This window comes from Suillus fuscotomentosus (assembly GCF_016647785.1).
Source record: "Suillus fuscotomentosus strain FC203 chromosome Unknown F5891scaffold_22, whole genome shotgun sequence".
Lineage (NCBI taxonomy): Eukaryota > Fungi > Basidiomycota > Agaricomycetes > Boletales > Suillaceae > Suillus > Suillus fuscotomentosus.
The window spans coordinates 183,367-211,225 of NW_024539534.1; the positions used below are offsets into that span (position 1 = coordinate 183,367).

At 48.0% G+C, this 27,859-nt stretch overlaps 13 protein-coding genes across 13 annotated transcripts; 7 read left to right on the forward strand and 6 right to left on the reverse strand.

The window, feature by feature from the left end:
- Positions 1 to 238: 238 nt before the first annotated feature.
- F5891DRAFT_1108100 (Decaprenyl diphosphate synthase-like protein) lies at positions 239 to 1,646 on the reverse strand. The gene is made up of 6 exons (XM_041363683.1): positions 1,388 to 1,646; positions 1,192 to 1,334; positions 1,000 to 1,116; positions 848 to 952; positions 645 to 765; positions 239 to 462 (listed from the first exon to the last, which is right to left on the reverse strand). Exons 1-6 carry the CDS (start codon positions 1,592 to 1,594, stop codon positions 343 to 345), a joined length of 813 nt encoding a protein of 270 aa, XP_041226884.1. The 5' UTR covers positions 1,595 to 1,646; the 3' UTR covers positions 239 to 342.
- Position 1,647: 1 nt separating this feature from the next.
- Positions 1,648 to 4,242, forward strand: F5891DRAFT_1172598 (alkaline-phosphatase-like protein). The gene is made up of 12 exons (XM_041365599.1): positions 1,648 to 2,128; positions 2,184 to 2,197; positions 2,251 to 2,268; positions 2,317 to 2,356; positions 2,412 to 2,498; positions 2,644 to 2,693; positions 2,745 to 2,802; positions 2,861 to 2,945; positions 3,090 to 3,151; positions 3,221 to 3,407; positions 3,488 to 3,804; positions 3,862 to 4,242. Exons 1-12 carry the CDS (start codon positions 1,736 to 1,738, stop codon positions 4,114 to 4,116), a joined length of 1,566 nt encoding a protein of 521 aa, XP_041226885.1. The 5' UTR covers positions 1,648 to 1,735; the 3' UTR covers positions 4,117 to 4,242.
- F5891DRAFT_1222630 (uncharacterized protein) lies at positions 3,961 to 5,417 on the reverse strand (the record flags this gene model as incomplete). The annotated part of the gene is made up of 4 exons (XM_041369448.1): positions 3,961 to 4,651; positions 4,734 to 5,066; positions 5,119 to 5,184; positions 5,246 to 5,417. 4 exons carry the CDS (start codon positions 5,415 to 5,417, stop codon positions 4,380 to 4,382), a joined length of 843 nt encoding a protein of 280 aa, XP_041226886.1. The 3' UTR covers positions 3,961 to 4,379.
- A 225-nt stretch (positions 5,418 to 5,642) lies between these two features.
- On the reverse strand, positions 5,643 to 7,730 carry F5891DRAFT_950597 (glycoside hydrolase family 15 protein; the record flags this gene model as incomplete). The annotated part of the gene is made up of 8 exons (XM_041374982.1): positions 5,643 to 5,788; positions 5,840 to 5,935; positions 5,992 to 6,454; positions 6,502 to 6,777; positions 6,832 to 6,991; positions 7,046 to 7,190; positions 7,241 to 7,517; positions 7,569 to 7,730. The coding sequence occupies 8 exons, from the start codon at positions 7,728 to 7,730 to the stop codon at positions 5,643 to 5,645; spliced, it is 1,725 nt and encodes a 574-aa protein (XP_041226887.1).
- A 1,399-nt stretch (positions 7,731 to 9,129) lies between these two features.
- F5891DRAFT_1187590 (uncharacterized protein) lies at positions 9,130 to 10,020 on the forward strand (the record flags this gene model as incomplete). Its single annotated transcript, XM_041366871.1, has 1 exon — positions 9,130 to 10,020. One exon carries the CDS (start codon positions 9,130 to 9,132, stop codon positions 10,018 to 10,020), a length of 891 nt encoding a protein of 296 aa, XP_041226888.1.
- A 1,055-nt stretch (positions 10,021 to 11,075) lies between these two features.
- On the reverse strand, positions 11,076 to 11,836 carry F5891DRAFT_1028835 (uncharacterized protein). Its single transcript, XM_041361502.1, has 2 exons — positions 11,799 to 11,836; positions 11,076 to 11,745 (listed from the first exon to the last, which is right to left on the reverse strand). The coding sequence occupies exon 2, from the start codon at positions 11,364 to 11,366 to the stop codon at positions 11,148 to 11,150; it is 219 nt and encodes a 72-aa protein (XP_041226889.1). The 5' UTR covers positions 11,367 to 11,745; positions 11,799 to 11,836; the 3' UTR covers positions 11,076 to 11,147.
- Positions 11,837 to 12,216: 380 nt separating this feature from the next.
- On the forward strand, positions 12,217 to 14,106 carry F5891DRAFT_1028840 (uncharacterized protein). Its single transcript, XM_041361503.1, has 5 exons — positions 12,217 to 12,738; positions 12,790 to 12,892; positions 12,942 to 13,098; positions 13,149 to 13,584; positions 13,640 to 14,106. The coding sequence occupies exons 1-5, from the start codon at positions 12,328 to 12,330 to the stop codon at positions 13,820 to 13,822; spliced, it is 1,290 nt and encodes a 429-aa protein (XP_041226890.1). The 5' UTR covers positions 12,217 to 12,327; the 3' UTR covers positions 13,823 to 14,106.
- A 793-nt stretch (positions 14,107 to 14,899) lies between these two features.
- F5891DRAFT_1187592 (uncharacterized protein) lies at positions 14,900 to 16,495 on the forward strand (the record flags this gene model as incomplete). Its single annotated transcript, XM_041366872.1, has 6 exons — positions 14,900 to 15,593; positions 15,652 to 15,712; positions 15,762 to 15,937; positions 15,989 to 16,075; positions 16,137 to 16,429; positions 16,478 to 16,495. The coding sequence occupies 6 exons, from the start codon at positions 14,900 to 14,902 to the stop codon at positions 16,493 to 16,495; spliced, it is 1,329 nt and encodes a 442-aa protein (XP_041226891.1).
- Positions 16,496 to 17,413: 918 nt separating this feature from the next.
- Positions 17,414 to 19,086, reverse strand: F5891DRAFT_1108113 (uncharacterized protein; the record flags this gene model as incomplete). Its single annotated transcript, XM_041363684.1, has 5 exons — positions 18,555 to 19,086; positions 18,234 to 18,502; positions 18,010 to 18,178; positions 17,570 to 17,956; positions 17,414 to 17,518 (listed from the first exon to the last, which is right to left on the reverse strand). Coding segments are annotated over exons 1-5 (1,203 nt in total), but the record flags the coding sequence as incomplete, so codon positions are not given.
- A 28-nt stretch (positions 19,087 to 19,114) lies between these two features.
- Positions 19,115 to 20,718, forward strand: F5891DRAFT_1108116 (heme oxygenase). The gene is made up of 3 exons (XM_041363685.1): positions 19,115 to 19,720; positions 19,771 to 20,246; positions 20,299 to 20,718. The coding sequence occupies exons 1-3, from the start codon at positions 19,545 to 19,547 to the stop codon at positions 20,583 to 20,585; spliced, it is 939 nt and encodes a 312-aa protein (XP_041226893.1). The 5' UTR covers positions 19,115 to 19,544; the 3' UTR covers positions 20,586 to 20,718.
- A 1-nt stretch (position 20,719) lies between these two features.
- Positions 20,720 to 22,884, reverse strand: F5891DRAFT_1028855 (aspartic peptidase domain-containing protein). The gene is made up of 6 exons (XM_041361504.1): positions 22,534 to 22,884; positions 22,434 to 22,480; positions 22,391 to 22,405; positions 21,563 to 22,287; positions 21,440 to 21,506; positions 20,720 to 21,392 (listed from the first exon to the last, which is right to left on the reverse strand). Exons 1-6 carry the CDS (start codon positions 22,773 to 22,775, stop codon positions 20,854 to 20,856), a joined length of 1,635 nt encoding a protein of 544 aa, XP_041226894.1. The 5' UTR covers positions 22,776 to 22,884; the 3' UTR covers positions 20,720 to 20,853.
- A 536-nt stretch (positions 22,885 to 23,420) lies between these two features.
- F5891DRAFT_1163806 (aspartic peptidase domain-containing protein) lies at positions 23,421 to 25,555 on the forward strand (the record flags this gene model as incomplete). Its single annotated transcript, XM_041365338.1, has 7 exons — positions 23,421 to 23,674; positions 23,716 to 23,804; positions 23,861 to 23,920; positions 23,969 to 24,416; positions 24,466 to 24,655; positions 24,706 to 24,778; positions 24,831 to 25,555. The coding sequence occupies 7 exons, from the start codon at positions 23,421 to 23,423 to the stop codon at positions 25,322 to 25,324; spliced, it is 1,608 nt and encodes a 535-aa protein (XP_041226895.1). The 3' UTR covers positions 25,325 to 25,555.
- A 129-nt stretch (positions 25,556 to 25,684) lies between these two features.
- F5891DRAFT_1028868 (dynactin p62 family-domain-containing protein) lies at positions 25,685 to 27,827 on the forward strand. Its single transcript, XM_041361505.1, has 5 exons — positions 25,685 to 26,046; positions 26,095 to 26,297; positions 26,349 to 26,772; positions 26,831 to 27,458; positions 27,519 to 27,827. Exons 1-5 carry the CDS (start codon positions 25,808 to 25,810, stop codon positions 27,696 to 27,698), a joined length of 1,674 nt encoding a protein of 557 aa, XP_041226896.1. The 5' UTR covers positions 25,685 to 25,807; the 3' UTR covers positions 27,699 to 27,827.
- Positions 27,828 to 27,859: the final 32 nt, after the last annotated feature.

Consider the following 27,859-nt stretch of genomic DNA (forward strand, 5'->3'; position numbering starts at 1 on the left):
ACTGGCGCGAGCAGCTTTTCAGTGTTCGGAGCACCCCCACTGGTGTTATGACTGTCTTTGAGGGCCTTTGCAGCAGCTGTAAATGCTGCAGACTTGAAAGTGCCATCGGCCACCATCTGCAATCAACCTTGCCGTATCATAAAAGTATGCTTATCTCCAGGTTGAAGCCGAGTAAAAGCATAGTCAACAAAGGAACTCACGAAGGTAGAAAACAACAAAGAATTTTATCGAGCGATATCTGGTGAAGGACGCTGTAAAATAAGAATGCCTGGTACTACAATGTCCACTACACTAGCAAACACCTAGTACGAAATTTGATAAGTCTCACCTAGGCCTAAACCTTCAGTTACTCGATTGTGCCCACACCTTCCGTTGGTAATCTAATAAAATGGGCACAAAATCCCAGAGGCCGAAGTCGGGCCAATAGGTATTCACCATGTGAATCTGTGTGTTTTCGCAGCACTGGAGAGGTACGGATGAGTTTGGTGAAGACAACATTTTGGAAGAGTATATGGCTGCCATTTTCACCAACATCAAGAAAGAGAATAGCCACTTCTTTGAAATGGGAGATAGAAGACAAACAAGCAAATGAATAGAGATTGGTGATGGGGAGGACGAAAGACAGGGAAGGAACAGAGACACACCTGCCACTGCAGAAAACCACTCAATCGCTTCACGCCACTCGTGCGAATGAAAATGTCGAGCGGCGGACTGCCCCCAAGCGAAGTCATGAGATTTTCCTCGATAATTTGTTCTGTGATCAATCTGCGTGTATTGGTTAGCATGAAACACGGAGTGAGAGAAGTTGAAAATTAAAACAAACGGCCAAGGAAATATCTGTGCTCACAAAGAATCAAAGCTCTCTTTATCAAGGGCTTGCTGCACGACAGTTTGTACCGCCAATGTCATCTCATGGCGCGAGGCGTATGGTGCGCAGACATTTAATATTGCTCTGTCGGAGTATGTTGAGAATAGAAGACGAGGGTAGAGGGGACATACCTGTTATTCTGACGCGTCATTCCCTCCGCTTTATCAATTGCGACTTGAACATGTACAGGTAGCAGCTTGCGATGGCCAAGTACGTTGAGGCGTACACCATACTGGCTTAAGAGGGCACTGAAGAGTAATCGCAGGCAGTGACGTCAGGCGAGCAAGCACTTTAACTGCAATGCATTTAAAATAAAATCTCACCCATTCTGTGCTATCTCCACGAGCCTCTCTTCTGCTAGTTTCATGAGCGCGTCGACCTCATCAGGTGGTCTATTGAAGTTTTCGATCGCAAAGGCGTAGACCGTAACACAGTGTATGTTAAGGCGCATGCATGTCTCTAATACCTGTAGCCAATGTTAGGGGGTCTCCATGACTCAAGCAGGATCAAGGGATGTACCTGCTTAAGTGTATGGAACCCGTCTGAATGACCGTCAACCGCGCGGCGGCCAGTGAGACGTGCAAAGCGGCGGTTACCATCCATTTCGAAGGCCACATGACGTGGAATAGGGCCCGCAGAAAGAACATGGAGGAGCAGAATCACGAGTTGGGCCTTGATGAAGGCGAGCAAGGACACTGTCCAGCCCAGGATCCCGGGCCATGTCATTGCGAAGTTCAAACGTGGCTGCAGAAGGTAATACCGTATGAGCACAGCCACATACAGTCTGTTTCTTACGCGGCCTCTGTGATAAGTTATCATTTCCCTTCCCTTTCGACTTTCTCTAGTTCTTCTTCGTCGTCTTGCACGATGACACGCACACATGATGCCGATACATCAGCCACGCCCGACGAGCGACGCGGTTTACTCTTGAAAGTTGATGACGCTGTCGAACCTGATGTCGAGCAGCAACCCACTTCCCCTGCCCCCTCACACAAACGCAAGCGTTTTGCTGGATTCAGTGTTCTCCTCTCGCTTATTCTTTCTGCCACCCTATTTGAACTCTGGCCCCGTACTCAAGATGACACCAGAATTGGCAGGAACGCATTGTATTCGAATGGAACGCACGAGTTCAAGAAGACAGTGCTTATGGTGTCGATCGATGGTCTTCGTGCGGATTATTTGGATCGTGGACTCACGCCGCATTTACTAGATATCAGTCGGGAAGGTATAAGGGCAAAGTACATGAAGCCTATTTTCCCCGTGCGCATTCCCTTTCGGTTCTTTGCTCTAACACTAAACACTTCCCTCTCTGCAGACTCTGACGTTTCCGTGAGTCATAATTTGTTGAAGTAATTGATACATATAAATGACGTTTGTTTCAGAAATCACTGGGCATTGATGTAAATATTACCCGTATATTGCTCAACACGAGTTTATGCTACATCTAGGACTGGCCTCTACGCTGAGTCACACGGCATCATTGCGAACGTTCGTCCTTTACCACTTTCATCAACTGCCTGGCATTCTCACATTGGCCATGTAGAACTTCTGGGACCCCGTTTTCCAAGACACATTCCATTATGCTCGTGTTGAATCCGCGCAGAACCCGAGCTGGTGGCTCGGTGAACCTGTCAGTACCCACCGAATTGTTTTTGTATGCCCTCTTAATACGTTTCCTTTCACCTCTTGTAACTTTGCACGTCCGTCTCGTCACTTGACTGACACATACGTCGGCCTCCCTGTCCTCTGCATTTCCTGCCGTTTGTACAAATTAGGTGTGGGAAACCGCCGAACGTGCAGGCATCATCACCGCAAACCTCATGTGGTCGGTTTTCTTCCCTCTGTAACTTAATTTGCTCTTTATTCACTTGACCAGGCCTGGTCCTTGGTCTACATCCTCGGGCGTGAACTCTACATATTTTCTACCTTGGGAGGTAAGGGTATAGTCTTGGACTCGAAACAGGATACGATGTGATCTGAAGTGGAACGCAGAATAATTACGCTCTCGAGAAGAAACTTTCCAATCTCTTAGAGTGGGTTGATCTCCCGCTGGAAGAGCGGCCGCAGCTTATTCTTGGTGTGTTCTTGCATCTATTTTCTTTCTCTGCTTCTAGACCAGTATACTTCTGTTGCTCTAAGCCGAGCGATGTTTATTTCTTCTGCTTGTCATTTCGTCCTCGTCGATTCTCTCTTGTGACATGCTGATGTCATTGTTTCATAGGGTATGAACCGTCGCTAGACCAAGCTGGCCATGCAACAGGTCCAATGTCCAAGGCCGTTAATGTAAGCATTGCGTCAATTCCATTGGTTGATGTACTTATTTTCGTTTTCAAAACTTGCTACTTACTACAGATGAGTCTCGCAGCTATCGATCTTTTCGCTCGGAACCTAACCCAAGCACTGGGGGAGCGCAACCTCACTCATATTGTTGATATCATTTTCGTCAGTGACCATGGGATGATGGACACCAGCCACCCGACTTGGATATATGTTGACGAGATTGTTGGTCAGTCGTGGAAAGGTGTTACCAGGGTGGATGGTAAGTAATTCCATCATATAGTCTGTTGCTTACCGGAATGTTTCGACTAAGTGGCGGATTGCTTACTCTGCGCTGTTCAGGTTGGCCATCCATGGGCTTACGCTTCGCTCCTGGCACGAACGTGACCGAGGCCCTTGAGCGTCTGTGCGAGTACACACTTTCCCACCCGGATCAGTTCGATGTGTTCACGACTGAGAGCTTCTCCACCGACCCCGGCACCTCCTTGGTAAACCTCGACGTATTCAACTACGGTAAGATGTCTGCAGGCACAGTGGAGCCTATGCCCGAACGATACCATTTCTCCCACAATTACCGCATCGCCCCTGTGTGGATTGTCCCGCGCACAGGCTACGCGCTGACTGACCACACGGACGGCGAAGATGGAATGTCAACTGGAGTGAGTTCACCTTAACGTATCTGTAGGTCATCGAGCTAACACATCGCACCTTCCTAGAACCACGGCTATGACAACGAAGACCCGTCGATGCATGCCATTTTTGTCGCACACGGGCCTTTCTCGCAGGGCGCGAAAGCGGCTGTGGTCGCACGAGGAGAGGATGATGGCACAGGAGAATACGTGATGCCAGGGTTCCAGAATGTCGAGATCTACAACCTCGTGATGCGATTGCTGGGCCTCGACGCTACAGATACAGCTACAACCAACGGAACCGCTGGATTCTGGGATACATTTGTCTTGCCAGATGCTTGAACTTCATACATATTTGGAGTCGAGCTGCTTTAGATGCTTTAAATGCTATTATTACTCATCACATTACTGGATGTTGATACCTTCCTGGATGTGCTACATATGCATTATATTTGCTACCCTCCCCGAATAATTAGAGGATCTGACATGATGGGATTGCAATCAGGTATAAGATCTACACCATAAGAGCTGGAGAAAAATCAATACAAGGGAAAAGCATGGAGCTCATATATACACCACTGCCTACTCAAAGCCAGTACCAACCATTAATGTGCTTCCGCATCAAACACCATGTGATTACTTCCGATGTTCATATGCTCGCCAGTAGCACTAGGCACGTATGCAGCTTGCGGGACACCTGTCTCATCCAGTCCTTCCGCAGCCTCGATGATCTCGTACAAACGCGAAGCAACTTCGGGTGGAGGCACACGCCCGCCAAGGATATCACGTGCAGGTACAGGTGATCCGTAGAAGTCGCGGTTAGCGTCTTTCCGCTCTATAAGAACAGTGCCCTCCAGCGAGAGACCAGCGAAAAGACCTGTGGCACGTATCAGCACATCATGTTAACAATCACATTACGGTCAAAATGAAAACTAAGATGAAAATATAAGATATCTCACCCTTCGATTTCGAGTATGAGAACATGGGTGCAGGGTGAGCCAAGGTGGCCTGGACGCTCCCGCCAGTGCCAATAGGGCCCGCTGAGGCGCTGATGTTTCCGCCGATGGTGACATTTCCGCCTATGCTGAATGCCTTGACTGCATCCTCGCTGTTCAGTACGATCACAAAATCTGTGATGTCCGCGCCGATTTGGAGGCCCCACCCGAGTCCACCAGTTGCTATGCACGAGGGCGCAGACCATGATCCATCCGGGAGCCGCGCGATGACTAGGCCAGAGCCAGCTTTCCCGCTGAACATGAATCCAGCCTTGAGCACTTGAAATACGGCGAGACCTGAGCGCATTAGTAAGTGAGAGGGGGTGAGCTGAGATTTGATGGATGTCACCTCTTGCACGCTGGAGGACGGCTGTAGGTACTGAGTTGAGTGCAGATTCGGGATGATTGGGGTTAGCTGTGGCAGCAAAGCATTCAGCAAGTGATGTTGTCGATGTCGTTGGAAAGAATATGCGCACCAAGGAAACTCTCAAGGATCTTTGCTGCCTTCTCAGCTTCCCCCGGCAGCGTGAATCCTTGCACGAAGTCTCTAGAGCCACTCGCCACGCGCGAGGAGCCTTCTTTGACGAGAGCCGTGGCCTGAATGCCCGCCTTCTGTGCGCCCTTCTTGAATTTGTCTAGCATGGACATGATGAGAACTTAAGGAAGATATCAGATGTGTCGTGAACTGCTTATACTCAGCTAAGTAGTATTATCAGCCTGTGCCAGCTCGGCCAAGGCAGTACTACGGCATTTTACGTAACAGATACACGCTTACGCGCTCATCCGTGGTCACGCAACTCGCAACAAGTCATGGAAACTGATTGGGTATGGATATGATTGTGCTATTATTAATAAGAAGTCGTCCAGAATGTATTACCGCCACACGTCGTTGAGGGTTGTAATGCCAGACATGCTCGTTGTGAACTCATTATTGGGATCAGATTCCCAAGTAATATTACCATTGTTGACGATGATGTACTTATACTGAATTTGTGTGTTCGCTGGAAGAGTGACGGCCGCTAGGACTTGGTGTTAGTACATGTTGCACTTAAAAAAAAGATTCGACGTACTGCTCCAGGTTGGGTAGTCAGCTGAGGACATGAGAATAGCATTGGTGGTGCTCCAGTCAGTCAGAGCACCGACAGAGCCAGTCAAGTATATGTTCTCTATAGGCGGCAGAATTGAATAAACTTGGTTACGTTCACTGCATTAATCAACTCACGTCCCACGACAGTAGTAACGTTGACGTTGAAGATAACCGGAACAGTTGAGGCCTTGCTAGTAGAGCATGCGGGGGAAACTGAAAGACCCGCAGCACCCCAACTGGCAGATGTTTCACCAGCTCTTGCATTGAATGCAGTCAACGCAGACGCATAGCTCCACGTGAGATCGAAAGCACTGTTGGGTGTGCCATCGCTCCTGGTGTACTGCTCAGCCAGTCCTCCACCTGAGGGAGTGTACTTCGCAGCCGTAGCAACGAAACCGTCTGCGAAATTCTTGATCGCTGTTGTGAGAGTGCTGTAAGTTGGAGTCGAGGAGCTGTAGGTCCCTGGCTTAATGCTTGCGTCGAACTGTTGGAAGAAGGGGAAAGAGACATCTGTTACCGTCAGCAAGCCTTCCTTACTCCACACGATGAGGGCGTCGTAGAGCTGCTCGGCAACTGCAAAGGATGCCAAGTACCACGGCTACGGACAGTTGAGAAATAAGATCAGGAATAGGATAAAGACCTTACGTTACCACCCTGGTACACATCCTCAGGGTACCGTCCAGTTGCAACAGCCTGGTCGGCGCGTATGCCAGCGTTGATGTCGTATATCTCACGGAAAGAGTCCACATAGACTTTGAGGTTGGATAGAGCAACATCAGAGCAGGGCTGGAAAGTAACACCATCGCAGCCAGCTTCGACGTCAAAGACGTGAATGGATGTCAACACTGTGTTCGCATCTCTGCCAGAACGGCCCCCTCCGGTGTTGGCGGTCATGAAGCCAGGTGAGGGGTTCCAAAATGACTATTGAGATGCTCGCTTTGGGAAAATACTACATGGAAGACTCGCTGTACGCACCTGGAGGAAGCAGAGAATCTTGTTGGCCTGGGTATTGTATCCACTGACAACTGAACTTTGGCCGATTGCAGTGGCAAGAGCGGAGCCCTGACGAAGTGCGCGGTGCTGAACAGCGCTAGTAAAGAATGAAGAGGAATCAACCTCCTCCCACAGGTCGAAACTTAACCGTTGTGTGAGTCTCAGGACAAGAGTGCTTGAATTAAGCAAACCTCACGTCGTCTCATTCCAATTGTTCATGATGTAGTCTAGGTCGAGTTTGATAATGGGCCAAAGGGAGTCGGTGACGTATGTCTCATTTTTGTTGGCAATAAGCCAAGTTGCATAGGTGATCATGGCGGTTGAACGCAACGCAGGACCATCTGTTTTCCCTGTTAGCGATAGTATGCCACTGCGCATTTATCATACATACCACGCTGGGGGCGACCCCACGCCCCAGTGAATGCAGTCTCATTGATGTTGAACTTGGGCTCGCCTAAGCCACCAGTGGAGACAGTTCCACTTGGGTTGGGGACCTGCTGCATATTTGCTTCGGCGACAATGAAGTCATTGATGTGACCACGTAAGGTGGTGTCTTGCCCAGAGGTGTATTGATCAATGAGCATTTTGAAAACGAGCGAAGAGTCCCGGACCCATGTGTACAGGTAGTCTGGATCAGTGGTACTAGGACTGGCGATGACCACGCCGGGCTGCATGAATTTGGGTCAGCAGTTCAAATACTTGGTATCTTCAGAACCCACATAAGCTCCAGACGACTCAACACCACTGGAGCCGATGTTTGCAAGTACACCAGCTTTGGCAATGGGGGATTCAGTACTTATATACGAGTCCACCGTACTTGACTGGCCAAACGCTGAAGCGCAAAGCCCAAGCGTAGAGGCTAACCTGAGGGAGCGCCACATATTGACCTGGGGAAAGATGGTCTGCAAAAATCTGCAGACCTCGTCTTTATAACTCCAGTACGGCCCGTACGATGCCATATGCAAGAACCGAAGAACGATGTCAGGGAAATGATCGTGGTTACATTCAAGAAGGTCCGCGGCTAACTTATAAGCCATAAATTTCAGGCTGAGCTGGCCAGTTTGGGGCCACTTGGCTTATCCACAGCGCTCCATATGATGATATAGTCAAGGAGCACTTTCAAATGGTTGTTTCTGCTAGCTAACAGCACCAACCGTGTGAAAACTTGATTTACATGAATTTGTATTACGTACGTCTATACGGCCCTATACCATGGTCTCGCTCCTGGTCAACTGCCAGCGGAAACCCAGCTAGCTCGAAAACCTGGACCATTACTGTAATGATCACATCATTTGGAATCGTAGAACTGAATGATCTCATATTTCCATTCTGCGATTACAACTGGTGGGTTTCTGGACCTTCCACCACTTCGAGCACTCGGCATACAGAGATCATCGATGAAGGCCCTGGCATAGCGGTCAATTTCATAGTAAGAAGTAACGACTATCGTCATTCTTTTTCATTGATGATCTGTCTAGGGGAGACTAGCTCAGTCTTGATACTTTCCACACAAGTATTGCAACTTGCAACTTGCGGATCGCGACGAGGCACCGATTCGAGGACTGGACTCCTTCATATGTATATATTTAATATGTCATTGTTAAACTCAGTCCATCTCCACGATCCAGAGGTCCTGTCTAAAGCAATTCTGCAACTTATAATTGTGGCGATGGAGGGAACACAGGGCGAAAACCTAATCTTTCTCGGTCAGCTCTGGGCAGACCGTCATTCGCATCCGTACCTTGGCGACAAGCTTTCTGCCGTTAACTTTACCAGCTGCTAGCAGACTAGACCACCGGTGCTTTCAGGAAATCATTCGCGCCATGCCCCAGCTTAGATATGAAGAAACTCCATGCAACTACAGCTGTCTGATTGCCCGGCTCTTCTGTAATGGTTTCTGCCGATGAATCACAAGTGCATCTAATTCTAAATTCAAATCAAGTACAACTCGGCAAGTTTCAAGTTGGACTAATCTTACACATCGACATGAGCTAGTGGAAATTCCCAAATATTCACGACGTCATTACTAGTCCAAAGACAACTCCCATGTGGAGGTCAGACATCTGTGTCGAATGCATCTCCCATGTGGGTGTTGTGCTCTTTACAGCTCCGCTTTGCATTCACTTTACACAATGACAGCCATCGAATACTCCCGAATGACCACAACTGCACTGATCCACAGTCCACTATATGAGTGTTCCGCCACAGTAAACCATGCAGGATTCAATAGCTATAAGATCCTTGTACACGACGACGGTTGTAAGTCCCTGATCACTTAGAATGAACCCTCTCATCTTCACCAACGCTTTCGCATCGGTCCATATCGGTGTCCAAGAATGTTTTTGCGGCAAACCGACGGTGGAAGATCACGATTTCTGCTTTTGCTCTCCTAGCTGTGCTCGCGCAGATTCATTGCGCACTCTAGGTGGTCAAGGTGACTACCATTATCGCAACGTTATGCAGAGGGCATGTGCCAGCCCAGCTGTTCCACAACATGCGCTCTCGAGGCACAAGTCGGAGCACCAGCTTCGCAGTGTTTCTATCTCGAAGCGCGCTTCTATGTTGCAGCAGTCTCCACGTTCCCCCAAGCCAATGAAGACCCTCCCCACATTGGAAGAAGTCACGACCACTATTCTTCCTAGAGAAAGCATATTTGAAGGCGGAGACACTTCTGTTCATATTCCCCGGCGGCCCTTCGAACCACGAAATGAATCCGTTGACACACAACAATCTGATCCGCCTCAACGGACCCTCAAGCACTCCTTGCCCTCTAAACCGGGGCTTAACAAGGGCGTTCGTGATTCAATCTTCGCAATGTTCCGTAAAAAGATTCAACAGGCTGCCCCGCCGAGCGCGAAAATTCGAAGAGAGTCGTCGGTAACTGGAGCCATATTACAAGAAATGGAAGAAGAAAACGAGGAAGAAGCTGCTTGGGGAGGACTTCAGGATCGCATGGAGGACAGCTCAAGGCCCCCTACCTTGGTTCACCATCAAGTCAGACAGACTACTGACACTCGACGATCACGCGTCATTCGTCGCTCGGCTTCGTTCGCAGGCTTTAACGGTGATAGGGGATCTGTGATGGAGGTAGTTTCACAACTTCGTCAAGCGTGGAACGAGATGACAGACATCACACCGGACTTTGACGAGAGCTCGGACGAGGAGTATTAGTTGCCATTTTATTTTGCCTTTGAATGCGCGGAGCGTGATATGAATATGCTACACTATGTACTATGTCATGTACAGTTACGATTACTTATCAACTACTTATGCTATAACTCGAGCAACGATATCTCTCTCTGGCTTCACGATACCATGATCCTGTTGTTCCCATTACTATGGGGTGTACCAAGTTTCGATCGATTTACGTCGACTTCCGGCTTATTATATAGTAACACTTCAATGGATACAAAAAAAAAACACTGCTTCAAACCGCCTCAGATCCTGTCCTATAAAGCGAGCACTCCAATAACATAGATCGTTCGTACGACGTACACCTCACTACCGACTCTGTCTGTTGGATACTATCATGTCCTCTGACCAGATCTCATCTCAGGTCTCACAGCAGACCCTGCAGGCTCAAGTAATGATCGGAATTAAAATACAAATTGTTCGAAACGAGGTATGTTATGAACGCACTATGAGTCTTTCGAGAATCATAAGAAAATTCGCGTTTCTCTCGAGTCATCTCTCATGATAGATTCATACCATTGCTGCAACCAGAACAAATTCAGTTCCCGATTACATCAACTCGCAAGAACTCACATTTAGTCGTATTCTTGTTTTGTTTTTGGATACGATAGTTATATCCATGCTAGCAGTTTTATGGAATCATGTGTCCTCCTGGGAAGCAGGGGGTGAACAGACACCGAAAATGAGCAAGGGCAGAAGCTTACACCTGACCTGCCCTCCCCAAGTACCAAAGGTAGAAATGGTCGCTCATGAACTTCCCCCAAGCCGAGTCCTCTTTGTTCCACGTGTCATAAGCCCGTGTTTTGTAGTCGAACAATCAGCCGCCCAAATGCCAATTTTTGAATTACTTACGTCTGTACGGTTTTCACTAGGGTGCGACCTTTTAGCAATCAAATGGTTGAATGAACGAGCGGAAGGCCCTGGAGGATACCTCGGTCTGCGATAGTTCAGGATTAATTAAATGTTGTTGGCTGTGAATTTTTGACTTGCTACTTAGTCCCCATAACCCTGGTCCCTTGAAACTATCGCATTGACATTGACCACTATAGGGTGTTTGTCGTCAACGGGAAGGAGGCAATGTTCATTCCTACTAGCCAGGACAGGGTTTAAAGGCCCTGAAATGAAGTGTTTGTATCAGACTTCGTACCCGTAAGAGTCCTGGTCGCATAGATCATGAAAGTGAATTCCTCTTTATACATTTCAAGTATTTCGCCGGGATCGTGGTAGACCGCAATGATACTAAACCTCTGAGTACATGCGCTCATAACGAGCCAGCAGAGTATGAATGGGGTGCTTGCGCTCCCATTCTTCGAGCAGGAACTCATGAACGGCAGCAATCGGCGCTAATAAAACATTTCAACCTTTTGAATATCTCTCAGCTCCAGAGTTAAAAAACTATGGAGAAACCCCTTCGTGGTTTCGTGGCTTTTTGGACTTGACAACTATCCCCTTCCTCTATTTCAGAGTGAAAGAACTAGAGGAGGCCGTCGAGTGATGGATACCGTAGACGGTGGAGTATAAGGGACAACCTGCACAGCACTTTCCGGAATGCGTCGACTCCGGCAGGAGGACTGATTTATGTTGGATCCTCGGTCTTTCATTCTGATGAGGCAAATGAGACTGGTGGGGTGCAGAAAGATGACGAGGGTACCTCCAACTGAACAGCCTTTCGAGTACTTGAACAGAAGTAGAAAAGGCGACAAGGTTCGTAATATCTTCATTGGAGAACAATGTGTTTTTCTGAGTATCATCCTCAGCCAAAAGTTCAGCAACGGGTTTGAAACAGGTTTTGCATCAGAACACCGGACAAAAGTTACAGAGTAAGTGATAGAATGAGGATGCTCTTGAAAGATACTGTGGACTAATTTTGAAGCTAGGGTTGCTGATGCAAGACGACCAAAGTCAGGAAGGGATGTCAGAACATACGCTAAAAGACCCGTGTTCACGAAGGAGGTTGAACCGAGTTCTCCATCTGTGCACTTTAGGGGGTCATGAAGCGTTGTGCACATGTGGGCTGTTCGTTCGTTCGTTCAAGGCACAGCAAAACCACAGACGGGCTTTGAAGATCTGTGTTGCATTACGACAGTGAGCTCGTTATAGGTGTCCAATGGTAAGTGGCTCACGTTGGTCAAACGAGTTATATGTCCGGACTTTTCCGAACAAGGTGCTCCAAACACGCATAACAGCTTTTGCAAGATGTCATTTCCATATACCTAGTTCCGTTAACTCAAGAACCCACCTTATCGCTGTCGTTGTGTTTTCTCCCGTTCCCAGGAGGCTTGCATTATGATGGCTCGCGCGTCCTTAGTCTTATTGCTCCTTTTCTTTGTAATTCAGGTCTACGCGCAACCATTCAGCTTCCTTCGCAAACTGTCTGCGACCTCCCAAGAGGGCAGTTGGTTGTGGGGTTGGGTTTGGGGCGCTGAAAGCTCTGTTTCTGTGGTGGATCGGTCACCGCCTCTAACCTTCCGTTCAAGGCCTGCGGCTTTTGGTCGGGAACTCAAGGAGCCACTCTTAGGTTATGTCATTCCACTGTCCTCGTTCACGACTTCATGCCCTGGCAACGATACCTTACTGGTAGACCGTCATTCGAATTCGGGGTGCCCGAAGTTATGCATATGTGGTCCCCACCAACCGGATCCAAGCGAGTCTTGGATCGCACTAGTGCAGAGAGGCCAATGCTCCTTTGTGGACAAAGTGAGTGTGCTCGTCCAGAATCCTCGACCCGATTTTCTGATATCGTGTTAGGTCAGGGAATCCCAGAGACTGGGTGCCAGGGCCGTTGTCATCGGGGGCCAAGATCCCGACATCAGCGGTCAACCAGACATGCTTGTCAATATGTATAGTACAGGTTCGCTCTTTTCTCATGCAACCATCGAACCACAGTTGAAATGTTCCAGGCGACGCTTCTGACGTCGAAATTGCTTCCACCTACATCACATGGTCGGATTACAAGGAATTATCTTTGTTAATACGCTCGTCTACGACCTCTCATGCTGGCTTACAAACGCTTTCACTTTTGATCACGACTCAATACTCAGCTTGGGAATGGTATTCGTGAGTGTCAATGTCCTCTCGCAGTTCGCTGCTCAAAGTCGACCATTCAGCCCAATATTAACATTCATCGTCATCCTAATACTCCCCTCTTGTCTCACATTCGTCACACTTCTCATTCATCGCATCCGCATGGCTCGTGCAGCACAACGTGATCGTGCTCCGGAAAATGTTGTCAAAGGTTTTCCATGGCGGGTCTGGAATGGCACTGCATGGGAGAAACATGAGGGAACCATGACACATGGAGCCCATTCAATCGGGGCACACGACACTGATCTCGAGTCGGGTCCTTCAGATCATAGTGCATCGTCGCCCTCCACATCTCATGAAGCACTGAGCCATGCGCCGATACCATGGTGCGAGACGCAGGTGGAATGTGCCATCTGTTTATCGGAATTTGTCAAAGGAGATTGCGTCCGGGAGCTGCCGTGTCATCACATCTTCCATCTGGAGGAAGTTGATTCGTGGTTGATCAACCGGAAGAAATTGGTGGGTTATTGTGTCTCAAATCATTTGGGGCATGGCGATTCTTACTTGTTCACAGTGTCCTGTCTGCAAAGCAGATGTCACCCGACCCTGGCATCTTTCCCAAGCAAATAAACCGCATGCTGCACCTGCTAATGAACAGGGTTCTGATTCTGATGCAATATCTTCGTCTGTTATTACGCCTCCCATTACGGAACTGACACCCCTGCTTCGCGACCGCAGCGGGAGCACCGGCTCATGACATGAAATGATGATGATCGTGTTGAATTATTTTGTATGATATATGATAAGGCGGCCTCTCGGGTTCTCTTCTATTTCGCTCTGCGCATCGCGCACTGCGGTGTACCGTGTTTTTCAGTTGTAGTACATGTGCTCGTCAATAATACCGATGTACTCTTACCAGTCTGTAACTCGAGGCGATAATCACTGATCAGTAACGTAAGTGCTCGTGGTGGGGTCAATCTTAAAACCTGTTACCAAATTGAGTTTACTTAAGCTTGTAGTTTGTTGTGCAGTGTGGTTCTGTAACCCAAGTGTCCGATGACCGCCAGTCTCATTTGCGCCCAGGGGACAAAGAGATAAGGTACGTATGGACGCACTTTGTTATATGCTTCAAGCTGCATAATTGGCAAAACAGGAACATATACGGGCCAAGCTCCGAAGCTATAGCCTCAGTATGGGTCTTTCTCTTATTGTTGTTATTTTTGCACTTCAACGTGTTCCATTTAGTAAGTCTGTTTGTTCGAGCCAAGAGAGTTCATAATCTTTAGAAAATGAACACATGGCTAGAAAGCTAACTGCACCGGCGGTGAGTTTTACGTCGATGGCCCTCTTTATTTCTACCAGAGTCCAGACCGGGGCTAAGCCGGTTTCGGATTTAACCATTGTGCGCGATTCAAGTTCGCAACTGGAAAGTCGCGTTTCATGAGCATCTTTGTCTCACTTGGTCGTCACTTGTGTCTTTATTGGAGGGATCGTGAATAGCGGACCCTCTTGTAGACTCTGTTAACAGCCGTTGCATCCTATCTTCCTTAACAAACACAGAGTTTTCTCTTTATCTTTCTATATAAATGGCCAAGGCTTCCCGCAGCACTTCTAACTTCGGTGAGTATACGTCAGACAATTTGGCGCTTGCATCAGTGCCGACAGTGGCCCAGGCAGTGACGCAGAAGTGCGATTTCCTTACATACCAGCTAAGGAGAAGAAAATGCATTTACAGTCGTCGACACTTTGTCGCTACTATGCGACTGGAAGTTGTCGGCGCGCTTCAGCGTGCCGTTTTGTGCATCTGCAACCAGAGAACGTCCCACAAGGCATGATGTCTCTATGTTTGCTTCGTCTCCCGCGGACTTACATCGCAGAAATCTCGCCATCAGAGAATGCTTATTCTAACGAACAACCCGTGCACACGAGAATATGTCGCTACTACGCCGCCGGACATTGTCGACGTGGTTCAGCATGCCATTTTGTGCATTCGCTACCGGAAAGTGCGCCACAAGGTATGGTGTCCCTAGTGTTCGTTTCGTCTCCCACAGACTTACATGCAAGGAATTCCAAAGGAATACCGCCATTAGTGTATGCTTACCCCAACAGACACGAGGTGCACACGAGAACACCACTCAAGGGGTGGGATCAAGACATCGGCCATAGTCATGGCTACACAGCGTATGCCATATACACAGTAGCCCCACATACGGAACCATACCGCTTCGACACGAGAGGCGCCTTTGACAATTTCAGCGATGTCTCTTCGAACTCCAGCCCGTCTGATCAGAGTTTGAATGCCGCATTCCAAGTCATAACCATCGAAGAACCTGTCCCTTCAGAATATCTCCCTTCTGCGTTCTCACAATCGTCACCGAGCTTACAATATCCCAACAACGCGGGACCACGCTGTGGCAATGTGGCATACCCTGGTTACGATCGAGGATATACTCTAACTGGTTTGAAACCTCGAACCGCCACCCGCAGAAAAGCAGAGCAGGCGAAGGAGAAGCAAACCCTATATAGGAGTGAGTTTTTCCGATAGCTACTTTCCGCCATGGTTGGTTGCTCATCATTACAAAACAGCTAAACCTTGCAAATTCTTCTCAGCACACAAAAGCTGTCCTAAGGGCAATAAATGCAGGTTGTACGTGCTCTCTTGATGTGATGTCTTTTTTTTGGTAAAGCCATCACAGTTTTCATGATGTAGAGAAAAGTAAACGGGCAAAGAAAGCCGATAATCAGGCCCGTGAGACACCGTCATCTCACTTGCCTCCAAAACTGCATTCACCTCAGGAAGAGTTCAAGGCACATGATTATTATCCTATTACCTGGCGAGTGATTGGTGGTGGTGTAATGATGGGTGGGTATAGTATGTACTCCATAGTCAGTCGCAATTATTTTATTGACACATGTCCCACAGGGATACCTTGCAAGGCATTCGCAGCAGGCTACTGCCCCAACGGCAATAATTGCAAGCAGGCTCATGAGACTGAGGCCTGGACTTCTGGTGAGTTTCTGATCTAGTACCATTCACGTGAATTACTCACTGAAGAATGGGGCTTGAGCAGAAAATGATATTGTGGAACTTAAGACACAAACATCGGCGACGTCTGTGGCAGTGCCATCCTCTGCAAAGCAATCGATAGATTCAAGTGTTGAATCAAAGTGCAGGGCAGTATGCACCCACTACTCTGATTCATCTCATAATATCCACGACACCGACGGAGGCACATCTGGTAGTACGAATGATGCAGAGGAATCTATGGCTGCTTCAAATTCAAACAGCGCCGTTCCCTCTCGACATCGACGTACCAGATCGATGTCTATGCCGACTTCGCCGTCAGTTCTCAGAGCTCCTCATGTGAGTGCTGTCTGCATGCTTGACAATTCAACTAACGTACCCCGAAAGATTTTCGCGGAGTTGTGACTGCCAATTATGAAAGGATAACAATTGCTGTCGCCCAATTTGATGATTCTAAGGAATGTTCACATGGATGGAAGTGGTTGGCTGGGAGCTTACCGGATTTTGAGGGTTCATGAATGTTGTAGCATATATGTAACATTAAGAACGAGATGGAGACTGGACCCTTACATTTCGAGGCTATGGATATGAGGGCTCAGAAGCTCAGCGCTCAGTATCAAACGTGCTGCTAGTATGCACTTACGCACTGTACTAGTAGATCCACTGAACTGCCACATCCGCCGCCACTAGCCTCTTGAGAAAGTAATAGCAGTATCCTGGTACTCCACCGTAAAGTTATAAGTCTGCTTGTTGGCACAAAACCTTAGCGAAGTTGCTATATAGTGCCCCGTTGCGATGGCGGTCGTAAATTCATCTCCGAATTCTTCGTATAATTCTTCGTATCAAGTCTGGCTCTTCTCTCGAGCCTTGAACTTGAAATGGATGCATGTATGCCATACAAGCATTGCCGCCTCTCAACAAGGGGTATGGAATATACCATTCGAGGGTTGCTCGAGCGTGGTCCGTTCGTACGTAAGTTGGCTACACTTCAACCCGGGTACAATTCAAGCGGTTCTATTCTGCTTGAAAAGAGTCTCATGCTCTTTTGGTTGGTGACAAATGTTCCGCCATCGCAGCAAATATAGTAATACGGTCTCCCAACGACTCCCGGATAGTATTGCAGTGCTGCTCAGAGAACCAATGACTTGACTAGGAGATATAAGCTAGTCGTTAATAGACAGATTAGTAAACGGGTTAGGAACTTAATGGGAATGTGAATTTACTGCGTATAAATAATAGAGTAGAGTATGCGGAAGAGAGCCGTGCGCAGCGGGGTGATCTTGTAAGTAATCGGTCCCAGCCATGCTACCAAGTCACTGCGTGATCCGACCATGGGTCTGTCACCAGACGAATCGGATGTAAGTGTTTTGACGCAAGAAGCGGGCACTTGAGTGGCTGCAGAGGTTCCAGGGAGAGTACAATAAAATCCTAAACATGATGTCAGCAGGGAAATCATAAGGACCATGGCTCAAGACTCACTCTAACTGAGAGCGGGTCTGTTGCGAAGCTTCCGACCGTGACATCTTCGGTACATCGCAGTTCCCCATCCCAGTCCAAGCAGTCAATGCCCTCCCCAAGGGGGACGTTGCGATATGAGTAATGATTGTCGGGTAAAGGTGAGGAGTATGTCAATTTGCCTTCTCCTATTATTCGTTTGGACACCTTTTGTTTTTCGAAGACTTTAGGAACTACTTGGCGGAGTAAGTAGACGCGGATGGTGATCTTTCCTGAGAGGAGCACAGGAAGGCTGTGATCAGGTGCAAATTTGTCCAAGAATGGAGCTAATGAGCTCGATGGGGCACGCAATTGGAGATGGAACGGTATTGTCTCAGAAAATGGATAAACCTGTACTGAAGGAATAAAGAGCTATCACAGCAGTTAGAGACATGAGGACACCACAATTTGACTCAAAGACTTACAAGGCATTGTACCGGCGCGAGCCTGGAACTCTGTGTTGCATTCATGGTAGAGAGTACTTGATGCCATTCTTCAGGGGAGCTCTTCACCGTGGTCATGAACGGCACGTCGCTCGGAAGCATGGGTGTGTGTGGGCGAGAACGCGGATGATAACATACGGGTACCACGAGGCTGCAAATCGTGGAATCAGGGAATGTGAGTTTTGAACACTGCTACTCGTACTTACGAATCATTAGAAGATAAGAGTCGTCGAGGCCTTGAGACTACGACGCTAAGAGTGTAGGAGCACGTCGCAAATTTGTCCTCAAATGAGGGGGGTAAAGGTTGCGGTTGACATCCATCCATGAAAACAGAAGAAAAGGATATTGCAAACGGTAGGGTCCTAGGACAAGGATCACCGGCAGTGGACGAAGAACTCCACAAAGAATACGAGTCAGATGCAACCAATGTGGTAATGGCTGTCCCTGATGTCTCAAGACGAAGGTGACCCTCGAGCTATTGGGGAAAATAAGATAAATGCTAATTTGAAGACAGACGTGAACTCTACCTTCAAGGTGACCTCTACGAGGCCTTCTGAACTTCGCAAAGATATGTGGCCTCGAACGAGTCCATTTCTTCCGTAAACGGGCGTTATGCTCCCTAGCGGCTGATCTTTTAAAACAAGTGTGATGCTGTCTGTTATTCTACGAAAGACTCCAGTGTTATGGATTTGTGAAGACCGTCGTTGAGTTTCCTCAACCGTCTGTTCCCCTGGGAGAAGCTGTGTCGAGTATGACGGCGATGGTGGGGAAGGAGTATATGAAGGGGGAATAGACTCCATCTTGATCTTGAGGTACGAGGAGTTGAATCTCTTTCATGCCTCTGTCAATAGTGTTTATAGCAGCGCAAGAATCAATCTCGGCGTTGACTCATGCACGAGTCATCCTGGTTCAAAAATCATTCACATACTGCACAGTCCGGCACCGCAGTCATTGTCTTGTAATGATAGTTGTCTATCTAGGTGGACTGTGGCGAAGGTTTGATGCAGTTTGACTCACTGTGTGCTAACGGGCAGTGATGGTAAGACGGACTTGGCATACGCCGAGACTTGGTGAATTAAGCGCCGATCAAAATTAAACGCGCAGCACGTAACTCTAGTAATAACCCCGAATGTCCATTTTGGTGTCACGGTGATGATGCGCTGAGATTGCTATTAGACCTTTACTGTGTTCCTCTGGCTAGGCGCCCCACACGACCTTCGAGTCACCTCCAAGTCCTCACAACCCCCGCGATAAAGTCCCTATATTTGGCGGACCAAGGATGCAGTGCTTCCTACGGGCAGATGAATTATTCTGAGACAAAGGGCATAACTCGCGCCTCACTTCGGACCCTCTTTGCGGTGTTCTACAGTATCGATATCTAGTCCTTTCGGGTCTTATACTCTGCTTCAGCCACTGGCCATTTAGATCTGACAGCCTGTATATATACTACTTCTTTATAAGGCGACCTCCATCTGGACTGCGTGAACCTTTCTCGCTATTCTACCATCTTGATAGCAATGGAGGTCAACAATGACTACGATTTCTTACTTCCTATGGCGTCGTTGCTTCGGGCTGGCACGTCCAAGGCTCATGAATCCGCAGAGCACAGTCAAGGCGGCGTCCGGCTCGCAAAGGGTGAGCTGGACAAGCAAGAATACCTGTATTTCTTAATGATGCTGTGGCACGTATACGCGTAAGCTTCATTCAAGTCACATTGCATACTATGTGTTGACTCGCACTCAGCGAACTCGAGCGGGGTCTAGAGACGCACCCGTCATACCCAACGCTACAACCAACGTATAATCCTACATTGCTTGCACGCACTCCGAGTCTCTCTCAAGACATATCATATTTACTTGGGGTCCCCGAAGCAGAATGGCAGACGCACCCATCGCACAGCTCGTTGATGGCGTCACCTCCCAAGCCTTTTGTGGAATACACCACGCGCCTCCGGGAGCTTTCTGAGTCTTCAGATCCCACATGTTTACTTGCACATGCTTACGTCCGCTATCTCGGTGACATGAGTGGCGGCCAATTCATACGGCGACGTATAGCCAAGGCATACGACCTGGATGCGGATCGAGGAGATGGTATACAATTTTACGATTTCAAGAAATTGGACAGTAGTGAATCTGCGAATATGGGGGATCTCAAGAAAATCAAGGAATGGTACAGAGATGGACTGAACGCTGGTATTGGTGATGACACCACATTGAAAGGTTTATACACCGTCTTTGGGTTACTTCCGTTTTCTGAACTTTGATTCGCCAGCGGCTGTATTGGAAGAGGCCAACAAGGCCTTCAAGTTGAATGCCAGTATCTTCGATCTACTGTCAGGGGAGGGGCGCATTCAGGAACCACAGCAGCCAGCTGTCTCCGCGCCGAAACAGGCGAAGGCGCTGTATGACCCAATATTAGTTTCTTTCGGTGGCCTCCTTTCAGTGGCAATGACTGTGGGCCTGGCTCATGTCGTCTATATGGGCGCTAGCAACACCAGTGGCAATTGCGTGCTCAGGGGTGCTGAGTATTGGTTACGAAGCATTCTGTCGATTGCATAATGATTCCGAGATGCGTTTTAATGAATGGGATGGTTTGGAATGGGCATTCTGGATCTCAAGTTGTAGCATACATATCGTCATAAGACAGGCTTGCGTGTACATACTATAATGACAGTTTCATGAAATGGACTTGATATTGGTATTTGAGATCTGAACATTATCAAAGTTACGAATACAAACAATGAACAGAAGTAGCCAGCTACTATTAGTGTCCTGCAGCTGAAGTAGACTAAATCTATTAGACTACATATAGTTCGTGTGGCAAGTATCATCGACTCCTTGTGAATGCATCCTTTCCACCATAGTCCTCTTCGAAATCGACGGTAGACCCACGCATTGGTTGCATAACAAGACTCGCCGTACTCTGGGAGTCATGCAACTGCGCATAGGGACCACTCTTAAACCCGTCCACAGAAGCAGCCCCCCCATTCTGTTGGGCAGCCTTCTTGGCAGCTTTCTTTGCCATCCGCTTGCGGCGACAGCAACAACGCCACACGCAATAACTTATGAGGAGAATCAAGAGCACCAGGCCTCCGACAACGATGTAAGGCCAACGACTTAGAACCAGTTCCTCGTATGCTTGCTTTTTCTCCGCGGCGCTCTCAGGCGAGTGTTGTTCCTGTGATGCAGGAAGTAGGGCGTATTGAGAAGAGTTAATTGTGTTTTGCCCGTTCAGCCGGACCTGAATGAAGTCGTTGACAGCGGATTCGACGTTCGTGAGCGGGAGCAATTGGATGTAGGGATTATTGGAATTTGAGCCGCCGGTGATGAAATTGCCATAATTAATCAGGGCGTATGTGTTCCGCACTGCGAATGTGTCAAACAGGTATTGTCAGAACAGGTCGACAACCTACGGAAAGCCATTCCCAAAATCATATCATACTCTCCAAGAAGACTAAATGCAGAAGTGACTGGTTGGAACTATTCGGAAGGTCCAGATTTAGAACAACTTCGTGTTATGCGGAACTGTCACATACCGTTCCCAGGCAAGCTGGGTTTCCATTTGAGAAGGTCACCCCAAAGTCACTCGACGATACATCGAGTGGGTGAATAGGATATGAAACGCCCCCAAAATTGAAGGTAACATTGATAAGTTGCCCGCAAGGTACTAGCCAAGCTTCGTTTGCAACCGACCATTCGGCACCCTGTACACGCCCATAGATGGCATCCGACACCGTTCGAGGCACTTGAGGCAGGGTGAAGCCAGAGTCTAAAACTCCCACTATTGTGCCGTCAGGAGCTTTGGGGGCAATCGATGAATATTTGATCGGCTGTCCGTCAGGCCCAATGATGCCATTATTCTTGTCTGTTACAATCTGCCAATGCTGGTCAACATCAGTCACTCTGTAAACCTTTTCAATCGACAAATGTGGCATGCTGGTAATATTCTCGAATCCTGGAACGAGTTCTCCTATGGTGAACTGGCCAGTGATATTACTCCCTGGGTCTCCTTTGCGACTGAGCATCATAGTTATGTAGTCATTTGAGGACGTTTGTTCGAAAATTCTGTTGATTGGGTTATTCCCCGAATTTCCGTCGAGTTTCTTGTATATCGAGGAACCAGAATTTGGGCCAAGGCCGATGAGACCGTCATACCCTTCCGAATGAATATTTGTGGAGAAAGATGATACATTTGCAACAAGGACTGCACTGGATGTCAGAAAACGAAGCGGTGATACAAAAAAGGACACGGACGGAATGCCTGGTCGCTGACAGATTGCCCAGCAAATTCAAAAGGTGCGGTATAGATGTCGCCTGGCTATGGACGTAATGAATCGTGAGAACTATAACTTTGAGCGACTGACCAGCAGCTGTTCCAACTGGCGTATGAAAGTTTTAGAGAACTACCTGTGTCTGTTGCTCCAGGTATGGAGCCGGTCACCCATAGATCAGAGCTGTAAATGGGCAAATAAACAAATACCCGCAATGGCTGTGAAATTTGTATTACCTTCCCGTATCCAGCATCACTGATATGTTTTGACCACCAAGCATGATATTCGTGTAGTAGAAAGAGTTTTGCGTGTTCCCGACAGGTAATATGCCATTGGAAGACGATTGACGAGGGAAATGGGTGGTTGGGTTGTTAGCAGGTGTTTGAACGTGGACATCGAAAGGGATTCGGAGAGCAAGGACAGAAATCGTCGAACACAACGAAGAAACAAAGGAAAGTGTGATGAAGGAGTGCATCATGACGCCACTAAAGCGTTAATAATATGTTAGCCTGCACGGCGTGGAGGAGGATGGAAACGAGAACGTATGTAACTTGATGTGATGAAATTAAATCTTGTGGGATCAAATCATCAACCGTTGCACAGCAATTTTACTAGGCTCTCATATCAAACATCTTCCCTTCTCAACGTCACGTTCTATCATATCAGCGTGCTTTGGAATCGCCTTGGAAATGGCCTGATCATCTACTGCATTGTACTGGAATGAAATTCATGATTGTGAGTGACCTCCTTATGTGCCCTAGTAGTGCTGAATGACAATGCATTGTCAGATTGTACAAGTAGTAGTAGGCCATCCTTGGGCCATCCAAACTGGATGCTACCGCCTAGTCTCCCTATAGACGAATGTAAATGGTTTTTCCTTCTTAGCAGGTGCCTGTAACTCGTGACAGACAAAGAAGAGCATGCACGACAACCAATGAAGTGATCCGGTCGAAAATGGTGAGCTCTAAGCACTGCGAGCAACACGTGGATTCTGAACGCCCGTCCGATCAATTCATGAAGCTCAGGCTGTGCTGTCAACGTAAAACATGCAGCCGACCCCCATATAACCCTGAAGGCTCAGCATCTCGGTTTATTTCTTTTCTCTTCAGTACTTTCCAGTGCCATGAGGTCGTTTTTGCTACTTTTTTTCTTTGGCTTTTTAGTCACCTTGAACACTGCAAAAGGGGTTCATCTTGAACTGCACGGCAAGACTGGAATCTCTAGGTCCAAGCTTCAGAGAAGGACAAGCATCAGCGGCCTCGAAAGCACTGTGGAAGATGACCAGAATATCCAGTACATGACAAACATCACCTTGAATGGACAATTGTTCGGTGTTCTGATCGATACCGGCAGGAAAGTTAACTACTCGCAAGCGATGTTTTTGCAACTCAAAAGCCTGACATTGCTACTGCCTTCAGTTCAGATCTCTTTGTAACATCTCAGGTTCCTAGTGCTATTGACGAGCACTACCAGGCTGAAATTGGCTATGCCTCTGGAGGTGCTGCTGGTGAGTTATTTTTTGACAATATTAATGAGATGCCGTTGTTCATTTCCGTTCTCAAGGGGAAGTCTTCTCAGCCACGATGGGATTCGCCGGGTATCAGATTGACGCCCAATATTTCAGTACGTTATGCATCTCATCCGCTATCATATCTGCTAACCGATACAAAGTATTTGCAAACTCGACGGATGGATTTACACAATCCGTCGATGGCCTCATCGGCCTTGGGCCATACACAGGCTCTGTGATAAGATTCATCGGTGGGACAGCGGCTGCAGACCCTCCTCTCGACCGAATCTTCCGCTCTAACGACACCATATCGAACTTCGTCGCTATTCTTCTCGATCGCTCTGACGACCCTGACGAACCTTATCCAGGCGACCTTGCTATCGGAGAAGTCTTGACTGAATATGAAGATATTCAGACACAACCTCAACACCCAGTCACGTCGGTCATGGTGCCCGGGAATCAGCATTGGATGACATTACTTGACGAGAATGGGATCATCGGTCCAGATGGCAAACCTATTACCATCAAGACTCAAGTCACGGATACACCTTATCCTAATAATGCGACTGTCGTCTTTGATACAGGTTTCACGTTCCCCCAAGTTCCTTCGTAAGTTCCTTGTAAAAAATTTCTCATCTACTCTGATACGTCATGACAGTCACGTTGCCGAGGCGCTCTACGGTAATGTTCCTGGTGCCTCTTTCACGAACATCGCAGGTTTAGGAGAAATCTGGGCACTGCCCTGCGACCAAGAACTTAATGCTACATTTTTGTTCGCTGGAATCAAATTCCCTATTCACCCGCTTGATCTCAACTTTAATATGGGCGACAACCAGTGTGTTGGAGCTGTGAGTCTGTGAACCTTGATTCTTGCCAGCTTTATAATTGTTTTAACAAGTTCCAACCATTCTCGTACGATGATACGGAGGATGGCGTGGTGATGTACGATATGGTCCTCGGCATGGCCTTTTGTGAGTCTGGATACCTACTATTCTAGAACATCCAGGTTCTAAAATTGAACAGTGCGCAATGCATACCTCCTGATTGATTTCGGCTCTTTTGTCGACGGGGCACCTCCTGGCACCAATGCCCCGTACATACAATTGTTGCCAATCACTAATGCTGTTAATGCCTCTGCGGATTTCGCACGAGTGCGCTTGGACAATGGCTCAAATGTCGATGACCTCGCTTCGCTGGCCTCACATTCTTCCACGACCACCACCACGACCACCACGACCACCACATCAAACGCCAAGTTGCCACCATGGGTGATTGGTATTATTTTCGGCGTTGTCATTTCGGTTTTGTTTCTGGGCATCTGCGTATACTATTGCTGCCGTCGCCGTCGCTTGCAGCGCGTTTCTTCTACGCAAGCTACGTGGGTTCCTTACGCACCCCAGAGCTACCGTCCTCTCTACGATCCCTCGCCGCAAGGAGCATATGATATGCATTTGGCGCCTAACGCGAACCCAGTTCACGTTCCTGAATACAGAAGTGCTTGGGATGCACATTACTGAATGTACCTGGCCCGAGCGGGCTTGGAGTCTTGTTGTATTACCCTATTTTCCTGTGATACCATCTTGGTTACTGCTCTAGGCTTCCTCCATCTGGACTCTACTTATCACTGCACGGCATACTCATATACGATGACTGACAATCGACTGACAAGTCACCTACTTTTATGAATTGATGTTCATTGTATTGTTGAATGCCTCTCATAATGGCGGGTATCCTAAACTTACATCGAGAGTAGTAACCATTCTAGTCTCTTCTTGTAGTCAGACCATCATGAGGAAAACCTGGTCTAATAGTAAGAGTCTAGCCTAGTAAGGTTCGCCTGGTAATAGTTAGTTATTTGTTATTTTTTCGACCATCCACGTTTTCCTGGCTCGGTGAGGTACAACACCTTTCGATTGCTCCGAAAGTGCATCTCACTCTGTACCGAAATTTGTCCTCGCTGATGTGCATTTACGTCGCTGTCGACAAGAACGTAGACATTGATGGCGCCAACAATCCATTACTATTGTCCATGCCAATCTGGAGAGTCAGTTCAGATGCCTCCACCTCCGCATATGGCGTCTTCCTCGGCTAGTTTCCACCCTTTGCATAGTTTGTTCTTCTGCGAGGAATGTGACGCTGTTCGGTGCAATCGCTGCGTTTCCGTCGAAGTCAGTGGCTACTATTGTCCAAATTGCCTTTTCGAAGTCCCAAGTGCGAGCGTTCGCGCGGAAAAGAACAGGTAAACTACTCTTATCCTCTTGCTATGACTATTGCCCACAAGTAATAGATGTGCTCGAAATTGTTTTTCATGTCCTATATGCCGGTCAACCTTGCAAGTAGTCGCCTCTGACCCTCCTGATGGCGGCGATGGTAGGCCTTCCGTGTCTCTCAGTAACGTTGGAGAGCCTCCCTTCTTTCTTTATTGTAACCACTGCAGATGGGACTCTGCCGAAGTTGGGATAACATTTGAAAAACCAACTGGACTCGCCGGTGCGCTGCTCCCCCTACACATTAGCTTATATCTAATCATCTATCTGATAGCACAGCTGCAAAAATTTGAAGATTCTGCGCCCGAATCCCTGGAGTTTGAGCGACTGAAGGAGCATTTTGAACCTTTCCTCCGTACATCATCTCTTTCTTCTTTGTCACATGTTCCGAGTACTTCTTCTCATCATCTTCCTACTTCATCTGCTACAGCCGCTGCTTCCGCTGCGCTTGCGCGTGATATTCCCGGCGTTGGGAAGTATAACCCTCTCGCTCGCAGTCGCGTGGGCCGGGACAGAACGGCAAACAAGGACGAAATGCCGGAGTACAAAAGTAGAATGGAGATCGGTGTTCTTGGTCAGCTGGGGTCTGAAGGAGATGGTTCAGATGTCGAGGCACTTCGGCGCATGGAAAGTGCGGAGGAAATTGCGTCACTTGAGCAAAGGTGGGGAAACAGCTGGACCACCTCGCTTAGAACAAGGTGCGTGCATTTTGGGCATGTGTGGGAGAAGATACTAAGGTTGGAGTGAACTAATCAGCGATCTACGCCCTCTGCGGATCCCCCTCCATTCCAAAGTCTCGAAGCGATGCCCAAGTTGCAGGCACATCCTCATCAAACCAGAGCAGAAAGCACAATCTGTGCGATACAAGATCAAGCTTGTAGCGGCTAATTATTTGCCAGCGATGACTGTGGCCCTTCCGCACACTCAAGGGGCTGACGCTACTAGGCGTCCGCAGGCTAAGGCACCCAGTGCCTCGGATGACCGGAATGCTGGTGTTATGATGGCCGGAAAATCGTATCCCTTCCACCTCGCTTTGACAAATCCCCTCTACGATCCCATTCAAGTCCGACTTTCGGTGCAGCGAATGCATGTCACTGCAGCAACTAACAGTGCTGCACCGGAGAAGGCTCGCAGGACACCCTTCGCAGTATCTCTGCCAACCTCTTCATTCCCTGTCGCTGCATTCGCTGAAGCATGGGAATATGATGATGACGACGATATGTTCGGGCTCGAAGATGATGAACTTGGTTTGGAGATGGGTCGAACCCGAGACAAAGATGGCAAAGGGAAAGTCAAAACTGTAGGAGTTTTGGAAAAGAGGGCCAATGTTACAGTTGTGGGGGGTGAGGTTGTCATCGGAAAAGAAGCCCGGGGCCACGTAAAGGTATGTGCTTACAGAAGCGCCAGCGAACCCTTGACTCGTACTCAGTTTGTCGGTGTACAGTTTAATATGCTTGTTTCTTACACCTACCGATCCGATGATCCACTTCCCTCGGAGGATGGTGCGGGGACGCCTTCCCGCACAGTTGCGAAGACCCCGGAAGTGAAGACATTCACCTTCTATACTGTCGTTGATCTTGGTCTCATTCTTCCTAGGGAAGAAAAGCTGGATCCAGATATATGATGATGCTCCTTTATTGCTGTATTGCGACGCATAGCTTATGCCGTTTGTGCTTGTATTAAGCAGCGACTTAAACTTTGATACCCACGAAGAATTGAATGCCGATAACACAGCCTTATTCACAACCCGTCACTACACGTGGGAACCATCTGATCGTTAACATC